This window comes from Scyliorhinus canicula, chromosome 6 (assembly GCF_902713615.1).
Source record: "Scyliorhinus canicula chromosome 6, sScyCan1.1, whole genome shotgun sequence".
In the NCBI taxonomy this organism is placed as follows: domain Eukaryota; kingdom Metazoa; phylum Chordata; class Chondrichthyes; order Carcharhiniformes; family Scyliorhinidae; genus Scyliorhinus; species Scyliorhinus canicula.
The window spans coordinates 169,970,636-169,988,957 of NC_052151.1; the positions used below are offsets into that span (position 1 = coordinate 169,970,636).

Consider the following 18,322-nt stretch of genomic DNA (forward strand, 5'->3'; position numbering starts at 1 on the left):
TTGGTGTACTGCAGGGCATCACCAGAATGGTCGAGGCATCTGAACCACATCTTGAAGAGTCCGATGCACCGCTCAGTGACAGCCCCGGTGACTGCATCGGCTTTGTTGTATCGGGTCTCCGATTTAGTCTCCGGCCTCCGTATCCCCAAGAGCCAACCGCCCATCCTGGGGTGCTCCTCAAAGAGGGCAGGGATGAGCGACTGCTCCAGGATGGAGCTGTCGTGCACACTCCTGGGGAAGCGGGCACACACGTGCATTATCTTCATCTGGTGGTCGCACACGAGCTGTATGTTGAGGGAGTGAAACCCCTTTCTGTTTACGTTGGGCACCTCCAGATGGCCTGGTGAGCGCAGAGCACATGCGTGGCATCTATGACTCCCTGGACCTGGGGCATCCCGGCGATGACGGGAAAACCTGCTGCCCGGGCATCCTGCTGGGCTTAGTCCATGTCAGAAATTATGTAGTCTTCCGCCTGGGCATACAGGGCATTCGTGACCTGCCGGATGCACCTGTGGGCTGTGGCCTGTAAGATGCCACACAGGTCCCCACTCGAGCCCTGAAATGATCCCGAGTCGAAAATGCTCAGGGCTGCAGTGAACATGATGGTCACCGGGAGCGGGTGTCCTCCTCCTCCACGTGGTGCAAAGTTCGCGAGGACATGACACAGGTGTAGCACCGTCTACTTGTTGAGGTGTTGGCACCTGCGGCATGCGCTCTCCTTCATTTATTCAAAGGAGCAGCGACACCTGTACGCCCTGCGCCGTGGGTCCCCTTCTGGGTCCCTCCTTGGCCTGATGGGTGGCCGGATTCCCAGGGTGTGGGGCGGGATCCAGAACATGGGCTGCCACCTCGAGAATCTGCAGTCGCTGCTGCTGCCGCCTTCTCTGGAGTCTGGCTGCATCGTGTAGCACCAGTACCACTGGGGCAAGTTCTCCTGGGTCCAAAATCCATTGGATATCTTGAAGGAATTTGGAGAGAGTATTATACAAACAGCGGTGGCTCCCACCCAGAACCCTCCATTCCCTATTGATTTCCCCCCCCCCCCCACTTCCCCCCAACCCGCAACGCCCTGCCCACGCACACCCGGCTGCAGCGGGTCCCCCCTCACCGGACCCCAGACCCTCTACCCTGGACACCCGCTCACAACGTCAACCTGAACGGGCGCTGGTCCCCACCCTGTGGCACTCACCCGCCCTCCGGCCGTGGACATATCCGCGGAGCTGTCTCCCATCCCCTGGGTATTTGGATGTTGGCTGCTGCTTGTGTGATCTTGCCTCCTGCAATGTTCAGGCACAGTGTCCAGGCATCACGGTCTGATTGGGGTGCGAGGCAATAACTCACACATGCTATGTGGCCCGTCCACCCATGGGAATCCCCTTGGGTTGTGTGAAGTGTTCACTTAACCACGATTGCCAATTCCCTAGAGGATAGCCTTCAGCTGCATGACCAGAGATTGTTATGGGTGGTTGATGGCGCGGAGGGACAAGGTTTGCCCCTGGAATGGGAACACACAATCTAGGGTTGGCATGGTGGTGCCGTTAGCGGTGCCCCCACTGTTTTCCTCGGCAGCGCCCCTCCACCCTCCCATGGCCACCCACCCATGCGGAGTGTCCTGCACCCTCAGCCAAGGGTCCCACATCCCCGCCGGGCACTGGGGTGGCAAACCTCGCAACCCGGACTCTTTGCCTGTGAGCAAAAATGGATACTCTCCTCCTCAGCTCCCCACAGAAGCCCTTCCCCTCGGTTCACATTTTTAAAAAGGAATACGAATTGGCACCAGCGTGAGCACTTGCTGGGGAGGCTGCTGAATGGGTGGCTCTCATTAATTGTGTGGAAATGAGGCTTAATTGATTTCTCACCACACCATGGCGAGATCCCGATTTTGCCTACGGGAGAGGGCCGGTTGCATCTCAAACTGTTTGGCGCCTGAAAATGTTCTCATTTTTGGCCTCGCCTGCTATTCACCGGCCTTGATTAGCTTGAAGAGGGTGTATCGAGGTCAGAAGTATGCACCCAATGTCCCTAATTAACTCATCCACAGCGAACCCTCTTAATATAAACAAAAATCCATTAGTCCTAAGATTTACGATGCTTTAATTGCACCTCTGGCTTTCAAAAAGTCTAGCTGTCTTACAAACCAGCATTTCTGAAAACACTACTGCAGCAGTCATACACACTAACCCCTTACTGAGCCAAATCCATATAATACAATATATCTGAAATTCATCACAACTGGAAATACTCAGCAGGTCTGCCAGAATCTATTAGGAGAGAAACAGAGTTAACGTTTCAAGTCCTTTGATTCTTTGTCAGAACTGAAGGGAGGGAGAATGTGTTAGAAATGTCGAAACTGGAACAGAAAGTAACAAACTTTAATAACAAAAGACAGGTGGCCTGGAGTGTGGGGGAACGGTTTGCACTGAGGCAATGCATGTTGGGATGTTAAAAATTAAAGTCCCACTTAACGTTGAGTTCGGCAACTTTAGATTTTAACCTTTTTCCTTCATCTTAACCCCCGCCCCCTTTTTAAAAAAAACTCTCCCTCCCTTCAATTCTGATGATAAGTCCAAGGACTGGAAATGTTAACTCTGTTTCACTCTTTGGAGATGCTGGCAGACCTGCTGAATTTTCCCACCTTCCTCTGTTCTCCATTCAGATTCCAGCATCTGCAGTATTTTGCTTGTTTTCATGTTTAAACCACAATCCTAATTGCAGGCCGTAATTCTCCTTGAGCTTTTTTTTTTAACCTCAGGAAGTTGTTATCTTTCATCCTTTATTCAATGGTTGTGTCCAATGAGAATTGTGTGCCTTCATAGTAGTATCCTGAGATTAGCTTGGTAACACAATCGTGCTCAAATATTTTGAATGAGAATTGATCACATGATGCTTTCCGAAGCTATCATTTGTGTTTGTCTTGGAGTTGCATTGCAGTTGCTTCCTTTTGAAGACCAAAGAAGAATGTATCTTTGCACAAATAGCAGTTTTTTCATTATCTTTTATACTTAAAATGCGGAATGTTGCAATTTCATGTTTTGCCCAAGGTATTGATTCTAAATTTGTTCGATTGACAGGTACCTAAAATTGTGAGGGATTATGAGGCAGAGTGCAATGTGAAATTAGTTCTGTCAATCTCTGTGGAGACCTTGTGGACAAACAGATCTAAATTAACAGTTTGGAGCTGGAGGTGTCACCCGGTTTTGCAAAGTGATCTTCTGGGGCTTGGCCCACATATAGTCAGACTAAGACTGACAATATTTCTGAACTCTTTATGAGACAGCAAATGTGATCACATGACAAATTCATCTATTAGACTCTTTTGAACTCAAATTAATAGTCTGAATGTTAAACCATTGTGATGTGACATTTCACCCTCACAGCCTGACAGGTAGGTTATACTTTGCATGTATAATTGTCACCCAATGGACTGATGCTATGATTTAAAGCAATTACGTACAGTTCCTAGAATTTGTGTCAGCAGTTTTTTTGAGCTTTCCAAAGAGGGACTGCATTATTTTGCCATATACCATGCTAATCCAAGAGGGTGCCACATGTTTCAACGTATCGTTCATTGCTGTCCTAGGGTGAGCACATTGGAGGAACAAAACAGCAGCTAGAAGTGACCTACCTCCCCATGGAAAACAAGGACGCTTGAATTTATGCAGCACTTAGGCAATTAATTAATAGCCATTGTACACTAAAGGGTATCCCCAGCATCAGTTTATATTGCCGGTCTTGAATTGTCATTACCATCCTTTCTGACCATTGTCCTTTGAAATTTATTGCTTGAGATATAATTCACTTGCTCTTCAATTTTAACAGAAACATTGTGAATGCAGATTGAGAGCAGAATAGTTAAGTAAGGCCACCTGTGTAACCATTCATCGATTTCCGTAATGCATTCCTCCCCATATTCACGCTTTTGTTTATTTTGTCACCACCTTTTGACCTTCATGTTGTGTGCATCACACACCCAAGCCTATGGGCACAATCTAACAGAGAAGTTTCTGAATGTCATTCGTGGCAGATTTCGCTGGGAGTTTCTCCCTGGCTCTGCCGGCGAGTTCCCCGCTGTTATCTAACCACACTTAGTCACTAGTTTGGGCCCTTGGGAGTTTCTCACCAGGCCAGCCCACACTTAGAATCATTTCAATCACTGGGGAGCTGAACCCGTTAGCCACACCGGCTCCTCAGAGATTGGGCCAGCATATTGAAAGAGTCACCTGATTTCCAAATGAGTTTAACGGTCCCCCCACACCCCAGGGCAAAGTCACCCCGTTCTGGATCACTGGCGGCCGCCCCTTTTCAGGCCTTCCAATGTCCTCTTTCAGGCCTCTCCCCCAGCCCCTGCCTCGTTCCAGCACTCCCACCTTTCAACCCCCCATCCTTCCGGAGGCCCCATCAAACCCACCCTGTACCTTCCCCACCCTTCAACCCACTTGCACACTCCTTTCATGGGCATGGCCCTTGGCTGTGCCACTCTGGCACTCGGGCACCCTGACACCCTACCAAGGTGCCAAAGTTCAAGGGGGAAGCCTAGGAGGCCACCCTGCCTTGTCCTTGACCACCCATAGGCCTCAGATGGCCCAGGAGATCCCCAGGGTGACATTCTGCTTGGTCTATGTTTGTGTGGACCAGTACTGAACGGCGCCCGGCTGGGGACTCCTTAGGGAGCCTAGTAGATGCTGGGAGGCCGGTAGATCCTGGGTAATCACACCCAAGTTAGGTGTGCAAATCTTGGTCCCACCCATTGTTGGCAGGCTTCTGATCACGATGCCAGATCCCACGAGGCGTACAGCCTGTCGGCAAGCCTAATGGAGGCCTTTCCTGGGATCTACTGGCCACGTTATTCTCCTAATTGGAGACCAACATTGCCGTTAGATCATGCCCGATATTTATACCACTATCTCACCAGGAAATAGGGAGGTATGGTTAAAGCTCTGTTTTTCCCATTCTCCCTATGTTGAAGCTACTCTCCTACCCTTGTTTTTCTTCATTTATGATACAGACAACAAAGGGAACTTGTTGCGTGGTAAATCCTTCTTCCAATCCTGTATCCTATCACTGCAAAGCACTGTGAATTGAAGAATGCAAACTGTATAACAGTGCATCCCAGCATGGTCATCTCTCTTTTCTTCTGAGGACATTGCTTGTATGTAATACCTCTATTGTACTTGCAGATATCTAACTTAACTACAGAAAAAATATTTTGAAAAATTCCAATGGCGAGCAGAATCTCAAACCATGTAGATTTCCAGGTTCGATCCGAAGACTTTAGTGACCTCAACCCTAGGGTAGCATTAAGGACGCAACAATTAGATACAGCATTGCCCATCCAGAGGTGGTCAAAACAACAACAGTTCCCCTTCCTGAACCCAATTCAGGGACATGTGCTGTGACAGGAAGCATGTGCAGAGGACAGGGGAGGACAGGGCCAGGTTTAGCAACGGTTTCTGATGCTTCTAAGTTGAACGTTGACACTTACTGGGTGGAATTCACTGTTTGAGACACTAAAGGTGTGACCTACCGGGCGCGTTGTCCCCACAAGGCAGTGTGGCCTGGCCGGTAGCTGGTGGGGGATCCATCTTCCGTGATGTACCAGGCTTGCCACGCCTCGTGAGATCTTACGTGATCTCGGAAGACGGCGCAATCTGAATATACCCATTGTGGACGGGATCACTATTTTTCAAATCTGCATATTAGAGTGAGACAGCTAGTCACATTCTAATACGCTCTCCCATGATCTATCCGATCCCCGACGGGTTCGAACTCCCCCGCCTTGGAAATCTCGGGCGACCGCGGTTCTGTGCTGGTCTCCACAAATGGGAACCGGATGGAACCTGTGGGGGTCTCCCAGGGAATCGGAGGCACTTAAGTGCTTGCCGTCTGGGCACGGTGGCACCCTAGCATTACTGGTGCCACCAAATCACCCTGGCACTGCCTGCCTGGCACCATGGCAATGCCATTTTGGCACCAGCCTGGCACTAAAAAGATACCCAGGTGGCACTGACAGCTGGAAGGGGAACTGCAAGGGTGCCAGGTTGACATTTTTCCCGCACCAGAGATCAGGCCTGGGGTACCCTGCGGAGGTGCGGTAGGGTGTGGGAGGGCTCGAGGACCCCCTTAGAGGGGAGGTGGGGCTTTGGGATCGTTCGGGGGCTGCATTGGGTGGGTCAAGAGATTGAGCATCCATTTCAGGGCAGCAAGGTAGCATTGTGGATAGCACAATTGCTTCACAGCTCCAGGGTCCCAGGTTCGATTCCGGCTTGGGTCACTCTCTGTGCGGAGTCTGCACATCCTCCCCGTGTATGCGTGGATTTCCTCCGGGTGCTCCGGTTTCCTCCCACAATCCAAAGATGTGCAGGTTAGGTGGATTAGCCATGCTAAATTGCCCTTATTGTCCATAATTGTCCTTAGTGTTGGGTGGGGTTACTGGGTTATGGGAATAGGGTGGAGGTGTGGACCTTGGATAGGGTGCTCTTTCCAAGAGCCAGTGCAGACTTGATGGGCCGAATGGCCTCCTTCTGCACTGTAAATTCTATCTATGATTTGAAAATGGCAGCCTGACCTTCTCTTGAACTGAGGAGTTCCAGCAAACAGAGCTCCTAATTGAAGGTAATAGGAGTAAATGCTGCAGCCTTATCGGGGAGTCCTCACTGAGGCCCTGAATATAACCAGATATCATGGTGTTTCACAGTGCAACAAGTGCCAGGAAGCACCTGGCTAAGCACGCTCATTCGGGGACTCTGTTCTTATTCGATCAGATCATGCCAGAGGTGTTGGCACCAGGACTGAATTATGTGGGGTTCATAGTCCCGTTGGGGGAGCACTAGCTCTGGAGCAATTCAGGACATGCTAATGGGCCAGAACTCTGCCCACATGAATCTGGTGCAATTCTCATTTGCACCGGTGTTTGATTTCCTGGGGCCAAATTTGACCCAGGAGAGTCTGACGAGCTGGAGCTGTTATAAGCACTCCACTCATCACATGCTCCCATTCCATTTCCAGCTTCACGAGGCGGAGAATCCAGGCTTCTGTCTCAGCTCCCAGATTTTTTTTAAAAAGAGGCACTTGTGTCGAGCACTAGTAAATGGAACTGTATGACAACACGGGTCATGGATTCAGGAAAGGAGCAAAAGAGAGAAACTGTAGTGTGGAAGGAGAAATCGATCCTGATAAAGTTATGTGATAGATTTTGAAAGCTGCGACGGTTTTTGAATACTATGCTTAGGTGTTCCACAATATATTCACTCTGCTTTGGCAATTCCCTTGCCTGTAGCTGTTTTCTGCGGCGACCCAGGGACTCCAGTAGAGGGGCGAATTGAAGGAAGAAGTTTCACCTACAAATCTGAAGTATATTTCCGCTGCCGACCTCCATTTCTGTTAGTTGGATCCTCAAGAAGATTTTGCCAGGCTAATGGATTCTGGAGTGGAGTTCAGCCATCTTGTATTGGTATGGTCACCTCATCCATTGTGCCAGTTAATATCTTCCATTTGCACCTCGAGAGAGATGGACAGATTGCCATAATACATATATTTAAATTGAGATAAATTTCCAGGGAGAGGCGAAGGAATGTTACGTTTAGATTTGATTTTTTTTACACCTGTCTATTGCCTTCTGTTTTGCCTTCAATGGCTTTACCTCCAGTCAGTTTCAAAAATGGGAAGTGGAGAACTGGGAAAATCATTCCACTGATGCAGAGCTTTCATTTTGACGGCAAACACTGTTAATACTGTTAAACAGGAAAGTAGTGAAAATATCTCATAAATAACGGGGCAATGTTACAGTCCAGTGGTCAAACCTTTTAAGAGATTGGGCCTTGAAATTAAGTTATGTGAATATCAAAATGTTCATATCCAATTTCATTGTCCGCTGATTAATAGTAGTTTTAATATATTAAAATAAAAAATCTGCAAAGGAATTGATTATCATTGTGTTATGTGCCTAAATGCTAATATTGCCCCAATGTTATTTCGAGGCTTTAGTACAGTGGTACAGTGAATAGTGGTATTCAGTGCAAGAAAATCAAAGTGAACATAAATTTTTATGCTGTTTAAAACAAAACTCATTGTAGCATAGCCAGAATTATTAATTTTTTTCTCTCTATTTCAATATTTCCATACTTATAAAAAGATCCAACGCACACTATATGTACAGATCCAGGCACCCCTCATTTTGGAATGCAGAACAGTTCCCAGGGTTACGAGGTAAAAACTATTGAATCAAATAGTCTGGCAATCATCTCTTCCAGGTATTGCATTTCTGTACTGAGAACTTGGTGTTTTTTCACAGGTTGGAAGCACTGTATTTTTCAAATGTCGAAAAGGGTACCATATCCAAGGCTCCACAACACGTTCCTGCCTTGCCAATTTGACTTGGAGTGGTATACATCCTGAATGCATTCGTAAGTTTTCTCGGCCCAATATTAAACTCTGCAACAAATTTCTTCCTGCATGTGTAGAGTATTGCTCCATTTATTTCTTTGATAACTTCCTACCATTGTCCAGATTTAATAGAGTGTTTGATTAATTACTTTCTTGGTTCTAAGTACAAATGAGATGAGGTGGACTGACTTCACCATATAGGATGGTGCTTTCCTGCAGGCAGGTAGTAGGTACTTGCTGTCAGCGGACAATAGTCAAGGACTCAACTGTAACTATTCTTTCCTGCTGACAAGAACATTATCAGTCTTCTCAATTGGCGTCTATTCCAATCAGCACTCAACATTTGGAAAGTAACCAATGATTAAAGGAAGGTTGGCAATTGGGACAAAAGTTGGCATGCTGGAAAATAGAAATTGTATATATATTTAGAAAGGTGTGTCTTGTAATACAGTGCTTTATCTAAGAGTATTGAAAAAACTGCAAACTTAATTCTGACGGTAGAAAACTATTAATAGATTTATAATGGGGAATTTTCCAACTGTTGATTTGATGCATAACTTTTCTCATACCAGTGTCATATAATGGGCATGCAACCATGATTTAACAACCATTGATTGATCAGAAAAGTGCAAGCACAGATTCCTGATCTGCAGGTGAATAAGGCTCCCTGCTTAGAACACAAAGTTGTGACACGACTCAAGAGAATGATATTGCACTTGGAGAAAGGGGAGGCAGTAGCGTCACTAGGCCAGTAATCCGGAGACCCAGGATAATTCTCTATGGGACCCGGATTCGAATCCCACCATGGCAGCTGTGAAATTTTAAATCAATAAAAATCAGGAATTAAAAGTCTAATGATGACAATGAAGCCATTGTTGTTGTTCAAACCATCTGGTTCACTAATGTCCTTTGGGGAAGGAAATCTGCTGTCCTTACCTGGCCTGGCCTAAATGTGACTCCAGACCCACAGCGGTTGACTCTTGACTCCTCTGAAATGGCTGAGCAAACCACTCAATTCAAGGGCAATTTGGGATAGACAATAAATGATGGCCCAGACAGCGACACCGATATGAAAGAGGAACAGAATTAGGCCATTTGACCCATCGTGTCTGCTCCACCATTCGATCATGGCTGAAGAAGACCACGTTGGTCTTGTCACAGGACTAGTAATCCAGAGACCCAGGGTAATGCTCTGGGGTTGCAGATTTGAATCACACCACAGAAAATAGTGAAACTCAAATTCAATTTTTAAAAAATCTGGAATTAAAAGTCGAATGATGACCATGAATCCATTGCCAATTGTCATAAAAATCCATCTGATTTACTAGTGTCCTTCAGGGAAGGAAGTCTGACTACAAGTGACTGCAGATCCACACCAGCGTGGTTGACTCTTTAAACACCCTCTGAAATAGCCTAGCAATTATGGATGGACAAATACATACCAGCCCAGCCACCGTTGAATTTTCGAAAATGAAGATGTGAGAAATGAATAACCTTTTAAGCAAATGCAGAACTAAGAAAAAGAAAGCTGGAGAATTACAGAGTGGAGGATAGGAATGATGATGGTGCAAAGAGAGAGGGGTTGGTCAGACAAATGGTTACAACAGAATAGGTAGGGGAGGGCAAAGCATGGAAGGCATGTTGGGGGTTATCGCCGTGGCCAACAAGTAACTATAGAGTGATGGAAGAAAGGCAGATACACCCAGAGGTGTGGACCACCCCACCAACTCTGTAGTGGTAGAGAGTTCCCAGCTCACACCTCATCCACCCTCAGGGTACAGTCACCAAAACCTTAACTAAATTCTTCCTGCCTGCAAACCACATTGGTCAGTTCCCAAAACATCATCCAATTTAAAAATGTATTTTCCCTGCCACCTGTGAGTAAATGGCATGGTCCAATGGGTGTGATAAGTACTTATATAATTTGTGGTCTTGATCATACATGTTGTCACTTGTATATTTTTCAGTGAACAATGACTATAAGTCACATAAAGACTGTAAATGTAAAGGTTCCCCAGTGCCCATAGCTAAACGGCCTTTTTCTTGTGGAAGCAGTATCAAATTTGACACTCACAATGATTCAAAGACTGGAAAAACACATGACTTGCTAAACATGGTAGAGACAAACATCCATATAATTTTTTTATCAAAGAGATACAAGCAAGAATTGCACATGATGACACCTTGACTGGCCTCAGTATTGTTACTGTAGGCTGTGAATTCTGCAATCAAGAACTCACCTCCTGACTCCTCAAAGCTCATCCATCTAAATGACACAAGTCAAGAATGTGGGAGAAGACTCTTAATTTACCTAGATGAGTGTAGCTCCAACAAAACTCAAGAAGCTTTGCTCCATTCAGGACAAAACAGCCCACTTGATGGGCATCCCATTTATAACCTTAAGTATTTACTCCCTCCACCACCAACACACAATGGCAGTAATGTGTACCGCCTAAAATAATTATAATCTTTATTATTGTCACAAGTTGGCTTATATTAACGCTGCAATGAGGTTACTGTGAAAATCTCCTAGTCAACACACTCCGGCGCCTGTTCAGGTACACTGAGGGAGAATTCAGAATGTACAAATCACCTAACAGCACGTCTTTCGGTACTTGAGTGAGGAAACTGGAGCACCCCGAGGAAACCCCCGCAGACATGGGGAGAACGTGCAGACACTGCACAGATAGTGACCCAAGCCAGGAATCAAACCTGGGACCCAGATGATGTGAAGCAACTGTACTAACCACTGTACTACCGCCCTGCAGCAACTCACCAAGGCTCCATCAATAGCACCTTCTAAACCCGCAACCTCTACTACATCGAAAGGCAAGGGCAGCAGATGCATGGGTCACCGGCACCACCTGGAAGTTCATCTCCAAGCCACTCACCATCCTAACTTGGAGCTATATCACCATTGCTTCACTATCATCGGGTCAAAATTCCAAAGCAGAATGGTGGGTGTAGATACACCGCATTGCCTGCAGCAGTTGAAGAAGATGGCACACCACCACCTTCTCCAGGGCAACTAGGGAAGGACAATTAATACCACAAGCCTTGACAATATTCAACAAAATTGGTCATTTTTAAAATTAATTCATGAGATACAAAAATCACTGACTAGGCCAACAATTATTGCCCATTCCTGATTGCCTTTGCAAAGGTAGTGAGGAGCTGCCTCCTTGAACCATAGCAGTCTCTAAGGTGGAGGCACACCCACAGTGCTGTTAGGAAGGGAGTCCCAGGATTTTGGCCAGCTAACATTAACTGTTTATGCACTGTATTTGGTATCAGTTAAAACAGTGAGCAACTTTTGGTGGAAGGGGACAACATTGGTTTGAAAATAATAGGCAAGATCTTTAGCTGTTCACACTGGTGGGATCTTCTGGTCCCTTTAGAAGGTGGTGGAGCGCCATCTACTTGAACTTCTGCAGATGATGTGGTATAGGTACACCCCCCACCGGTCCTTCCGATGGCGCACCCTAGCCATGGGTTTCCCAGCAGCATGTGGTGGATTCAATGGGATATCCCATTGACAGCAGAGGGACCAGAACATCCCTCTGCTGGCCTCCTGCTGCCGAAAAACAGGTCACGGGGAGGCCAGAGAATCTAGCCCATAATGTCTGGAAGTCTTAATAAGCGGATACAGCGAGGATAATCACTATATTGTCCTTGAAGTGAGATATCACATATACATAGAAAGATTTGAAGAATCATTTTGTTGGCTATGTAAAGTTTACTTAAAATCAGGACCAAATAAATGCATGACATTATCAACATTGTAAGAAGTCTTACAACACCAGGTTAAAGTCCAACAGGTTTGTTTCAAACACGAGCTTTCGGAGCACGGCTCCTTCTTCAGGTGTCCTTCTTCGGAGCCGTGCTCCGAAAGCTCGTGTTTGAAACAAACCTGTTGGACTTTAACCTGGTGTTGTAAGACTTCTTACTGTGCTCACCCCAGTCCAACGCCGGCATCTCCACATCATGATTATCAACATTGGCAACAGTGTGATAACTCACTGTGCGGTTTATTGTAAATGCATTATATATTCTGCTTAGAGCTTAAATAATTTCAACTAAGCACTTGATTCATGCCTCCTGATTAAAAAGTATGGGGCGCGATTCTCTGCAAATGCGGCGAGTCGTAAAGGCTGCCGTGAAACTGGCCGTGTTTCACGGCAGCATCCGCGCCCCCTCCCGGGACCCGCTTCTCCCCCCCGGGCGGGGCTAGCAGCGGGGCCCCGTGAAGCACGGCATCACGGCCTTAGCGACTGTCGCTAAGTCCACGCGCCAAGCGTCACGCCGGCTGACGCGCACGATGACGTCAGCCGCGCATGCGCGGATTGGACGGCTCCAACCCGCGCATGCGTGGGGCCGTCATCTCCCTCGGCCGCCCCGCGGACTGATCCGTTACGGACGCACTGCCCGCGATCGGTGGGCACCGATCGCGGGCCCATGCCCCCCTTGGCACGGCCGTGGTACTGCCATGCCAATCGGGGCCCTGGAAGCCCAGAACGGGCATGTTGCGGCCGTTGTTACGACGGCAGCAAGTAGGTGTGTTTGCTGCCGTAAAAACGGCCATAAAGGCCTGGGAACTCGGCCCATCGGCCTGGGGAGAATCGCTGTTCGCCGTAAAAAACGGCGAGCAGCGATTTGTGTCGTGGGGCGGCCGTGGGGGGGGAGAATTGCGGGAGGGCGTGAAAAATGTCGGGGACGCCCTCCCGCTATTCTCCGACCCATCGTGGGCAGCGGAGAATCACGCCCCTGGTATCTGTTTCAATCATTTGGTTATGAGGGAAATTAAAACAGAAAGTCAAACAGAAACTGTCGGCAACAGCCAGCAAGTCAGTCAGCATCAGTAAAGGAAGGGTCCTAAGACAGGTCAAATGTCAAAGCTGAACTATGTTTCTGCTTCAGAAATGAACTGACCTGCCATACAGTTCTGATATTTGCTGTGTAAAACCTAATTTCCAAATAATATATTTAGAAGAGACATTCTAATGATTATGGACATGCTCAGGTTTTGGTTTAATTTGTTTGTGGGATTTGGTTGTCGCTATTGGCAAGGTTATATTGCCCATTTCTGAATGCGGAAGGTGAATAAATTCTTCTCATCGCCCAACTCCAATTATGTATTTCTCTCTTAATGTCATCTCCTGCGAAATGCAATTTCTACTGTTGAGAAATTGGATTGGAAACTAGCACAAACTATAGCAATTTTTTATTCAGCTAGCTGAGTGGCCCACTGAAGACTCCTCTTCCAATTTTCTCCTCAGCAGTACCCTGATTCGGGAATTCAACCAAGCCAGAAAATTGTGTTTAGTTCCCACCATGCATCGGATTGCTTAGTTTTGAATCACTGAGTGACTAATTAACTATTTCTGGTTAGAGTGAGGAAAGCACGATGCCTTCTGCGACATCCTGTGGACTGGGTAGTGTGACAGGAAGGTGAAGTCATTGCTTTTACCTTAGTTTGCTATACCCTTCCCAGCAACACATGTAAGAATAGAAGAAGCAACTCATTGCACGTGGAATAACTGCATTCCCGTCACCCTTTGGAAGGTAAAGCACTGCAGAATCGTTACATGCTTTGCCACAGTCTTACACATAGGCATCATCAGTCACCGATGGAGCTGAGGAAAAGGATAGCAGCTAGGATTAAATATTAGGATTCCCGAGTGGAAACATTGACCGCATTTGTTAATCTCCATTATGGAAATGCACATGACCAACATTTATTAGTTGTCAGTCAGGACCAGGAAAAGATCCCCAGGTATGATGTCCACTATTAACTGGAAAGTTGTGTAGTTTGGTTGCATGATTGAAAATGAAACAAATGCAATTCCTCCTTTTGTATTTAATTTCAGGACCTAAATGGATCACTCAGCGGTACAAGTCATAAGCTGCTTATTGCGAAAAATATCGTTTTGCAAAACATTGGCATAAATGATATTGACACCACAGCTTTGACCCAATGGTTTTGAACCAGTAATATTCCCACGTACATTTTTGTTGCATCAGTTATGCGATTGTTTATTCATTCATGGGATGTGGCCATCCTTGGCTGGGCCAGCATTTGGTGCCCATCCCAAATTGCCTTCGAACCGTGTGGCTTGGGAGGCCATTTTAGAGGGCAAGTAAGAGTCAACCACATTGCTGTGGGTATGGAGTCACATGTCGATCAGGCCAGATAAGGATGGGAGATTTCCTTCCCTAAAGGGCATTAGTGAACCAGATGGATCTTTATGACAATTGACAATTGTTTCATGGTCAACATTAGACTTTTAATTCCAAATTTTCATTGAATTCTAATGTCACAATCTGTGGTGCGAGGCTTCAAACCCAGGTCCCCAGCGCATCTTTACTCTGAGTCTCTGGATTACTAGTCCAATGACAGCACCACCACATCATCACAACTTCTAAATTGTTGGATGCAGCCTTCATGGCCAGGTCCAAATAAACTGAGAGACCAAATAGGAATAAATTCCCATCTGATTACAGCAACTCCCTATCAGAACGGGGATTGACTTTTTATGGGCATTGCACACACTTTTCCACCACAACTTCAGCAGACATTCCAGAGAAACTGCGCGAACAATTTATACCAATATTTACAAGGTCTCCGCAGTTATTTCACCAAAGTCACCGTGGATGAGGAGGAAGACCACAGGCACACTTTGTCTAAGTGTTGTGTATTTTGCTCTAAATTCATCAACTGGTAAATGCTCTGACTGTGACCTACTGGGCTGGAAAATAGCTTGCCATGGTGCTGTGTGGCCGATGAAAGCCAGGAGACCCTGCTCCTGGGATCTACCTGGCTCGCAACGACTCGCAAAGTCCAACGTGATCTCGCGAGATACTGCAATGTAAATCCCGCCCACCACTTTTTGGCAAATCTGCACATCTGTCTCACTCTATTGTACCGATTCCCGAGATGCCTGAGGCTTTGGGATTCATCTCCTTCACCTCAGAGACCTCAGGTGAGTGCCGTTCAGCACTGGTCCCTACAAACGGGGACAGACAGAATGGCACTCGTGGGAGTCGCCCTGGGGATCGTAGACAAGGGCTGCATGCCCTTTGAGAAGGGTGGTGCCCTAGCACTGTTGGTGCCACCTAGGAACCCTGGCTGTGCCAGCCTTGCATCCTGGCAGTGCCATCTGGATTGCAGCCTGGCACTGCCAAGGTGCCCAAGTGTATTTCCAACTGGCATGGGCACCACCAGGGTGCCAGGTTGGTACTGCAAAGGTACCAAGCTGACATTTTTGATCAGGCCGGAGGTGCCCTACGTGGGTGTTTGGGGGTGGGGTGCGGGGGAGCCAGATGACTTTCCCATGATGTGTCCAGGGTTGGGAGAGGTCGGGGATCATTTCGGGAGTCTCCCCAGCCTCCTACCAAACAGGGATATGTGTGGCCTCGGCTGCGTATTCCCCGTTGAGGCCCCTTAGACAACGCGAGTCACTGTGAGCACCAGAAAACAAGCGGCTAAACACGCTCACTTTGGGACTTTGTTCCCATTTGGTTGAATCGAACCCTCTCAGTTTGGGCCACTCACTGTCTAATTCCAGGGAGCCAATTAACAAATTCTGGATCATGTGCATCAATTTAATGTGTGTTTTCTTATTGCTTAACTCTCTGAGTTCTCGTCTTTATTTTCCTTCAAGCTCACAGCTGCAGACAGCCAGAAACGCCTGCTAATTTGGACGTGAGAGCGATTGAACTGCCAACGTTGGGTTACACCTTAATTTATAGCTGCCAACCCGGATTCTACCTTGCAGGAGGATCAGAGCACCGGGCGTGCAAGGGTGATGGGAAATGGTCAGGAAAACCACCGGTCTGTCGAGGTAAATTAAACATCGATGGTAAAAGCAAATAATCATCACCTTTGTTCCAGTCACTCATTTGACGAGCAGAATGACACATGTCGAAATGTGCCTGCGGTAGTATGACTAGGGGTGTTACGGTACCTCAGAGGTGAGCTGCCATTGGTGCAGAGGACTCGCTGCCCATTGGCCCGGGTAAGTCATATGCCTCTCAGCCGATTGGCCGAGAGGTAGGTAGCTCCGCCTACAGGGCGGGATATAAGAACCCGTGTTCCCCGGCAGTCGGCCATTCTTCTGTACGTCTACTGCCGGGCACACATCTTGTGCATTAAAGCCTTTTGTTTGGATCACGTCTTCGCCTCGTGTCCAATTGATGGTGCGTCAGTGCCGTCGCAAGAACTCACAGTTTTCACCCTTGTTTGGTGCTGAGTTAACTCGATTTTTATCAGAGTGGTCACAGGACGTCTGCTCCCCTTCGGGTTGGATAAGCGAAAAATCAGCTGGTTTTCCCATCCAAGATCACCAATCCATGACTCCTCCAGGAGAGTGACTATTAACTACTGAGTAAAGAAAACCTTAAAGCAAATGCATTCTGTATCAAAGCGGTTCCTTCTATGTGCCAGTTCACAGTTCGATTTCAATTTATTGTCACGTGTACCGAAGTACAGCGAAAAGTATTGTTCTGCATACAGTCCAGGCAGATCGTTCCACAGCTGAAAAACATAGAACATACGATAAATACACAATATACATTGACATTGATTATCAGGTTAAGCACACGGAATATTGTGTTAAAACAGTAGAGAAGACGCGTAGAGAGATCAGTTCAATCCATGAGTGCTATTCAGGTTTCTGGTAACAGCGGGGAAGAAGCTGTTTTTGAATCTGTTGGTGCGTGTTCCCAGACTTTTGTATCTATTGCCCAATGGAAGAAGTTGGAAGAGAGAATAACCCGGTCGGGAGGGGCCTTTAATCCTGCTGCCCACTTTCCCAAGACAGCGGGAAGTGTAGACAGACTCATTGGATGGGAGGCGGGTTCGCGTGATGGACTGGGCTCACGGCTCTCTGTAGTTTCTTACCTTCTTGGGCCGAGCAGTTGCCATACCAGGCTGTGATGCTATCTATGGTGCATCTGTAAAAATTGGTAAGAATCAATGTGGACATGCCGAATTTCCTTAATTTCCTGAGGAAATATAAGCGTTGTTGTGCTTTCTTTGTCGTAGCGGCGACATGGGAGGACCAGGACAGATTGTTGGTGATGTGCAAAACTTGGAATTTGAAGTTGTCAACCATTTCTCCCTCAGCACCATTGATGCAGTCAGGGGCGTGTGTGACACTTTGCTTCCTGAGGTTTATGACCAGCTCTTTAGTTTTGCTGACATTAAGGGAGATGTTGTTGCTGTTAGAAAAGGAATATCAGATTAATTTCATGCATTTCGGCACTAAATTAAAGGAATTATGTCCGGCAGGTGAATGAAATTTAACACTGATATTTGGACTGAAGCACCTTGTCGGGATGAGCAGAGGAAATAATCTTTTCCTCAGACCAAGTTATATTATCATTGAAACAACTAATGCAGCATTAGGTAATAGTATTCCATTCTAAAGCAGTAACCTTAAATTCACATAAAATCACCACAAAGCACAGCTTCCCTTCACACCCTCCTGTCAGCATTCCATAGATTTCATTGAATCCCTATAGTGCAGATGGAGGCCATTCGGCCCATCAAGTCTGCACTGATCCTACCAAGAGCACCCTACCTAAGCCCATTCCCCCATCTCTCCACCTAACCTGCACATCTTTTGGACACTGAAGGGGCAATTTAGCAAGGCCAATCCACCTAACCTGTGCATCTTTGGACTGCGGGAGGAAACCGGAGCACCTGAAGGAAACACATACAGGCAAACTCCAGAGGGACTGCTCCCTGTGTGACTCCCTGGTCCATTTCTCCAACATACATAACTTCCCATCCACTTCCCATGCAACCGCATAAGGGAAACCACCTGCCCCTTTACCTCCTCTCCCTTCTCCATTCAAGATGTGGAGATGCCGGCGTTGGACTGGGGTGAGAACAGTAAGAAGTCTTACAACACCAGGTTAAAGTCCAACAGGTTTGTTT

The 18,322-nt window shown here is 47.0% G+C and overlaps 1 protein-coding gene across 1 annotated transcript in view; it reads left to right on the forward strand.

Annotated features, from left to right (window-relative positions):
- LOC119967641 (CUB and sushi domain-containing protein 1-like) overlaps positions 1 to 18,322 on the forward strand; it is a 2,889,858-nt gene that overhangs the window by 2,835,730 nt on the left and 35,806 nt on the right. The window contains exons 61-64 of the mRNA XM_038800434.1: positions 7,277 to 7,450; positions 8,132 to 8,205; positions 8,291 to 8,402; positions 16,044 to 16,223. Of these exons, the coding sequence (XP_038656362.1) occupies positions 7,277 to 7,450; positions 8,132 to 8,205; positions 8,291 to 8,402; positions 16,044 to 16,223 (540 nt within the window). The remainder of the gene's footprint in view (positions 1 to 7,276; positions 7,451 to 8,131; positions 8,206 to 8,290; positions 8,403 to 16,043; positions 16,224 to 18,322) is intronic.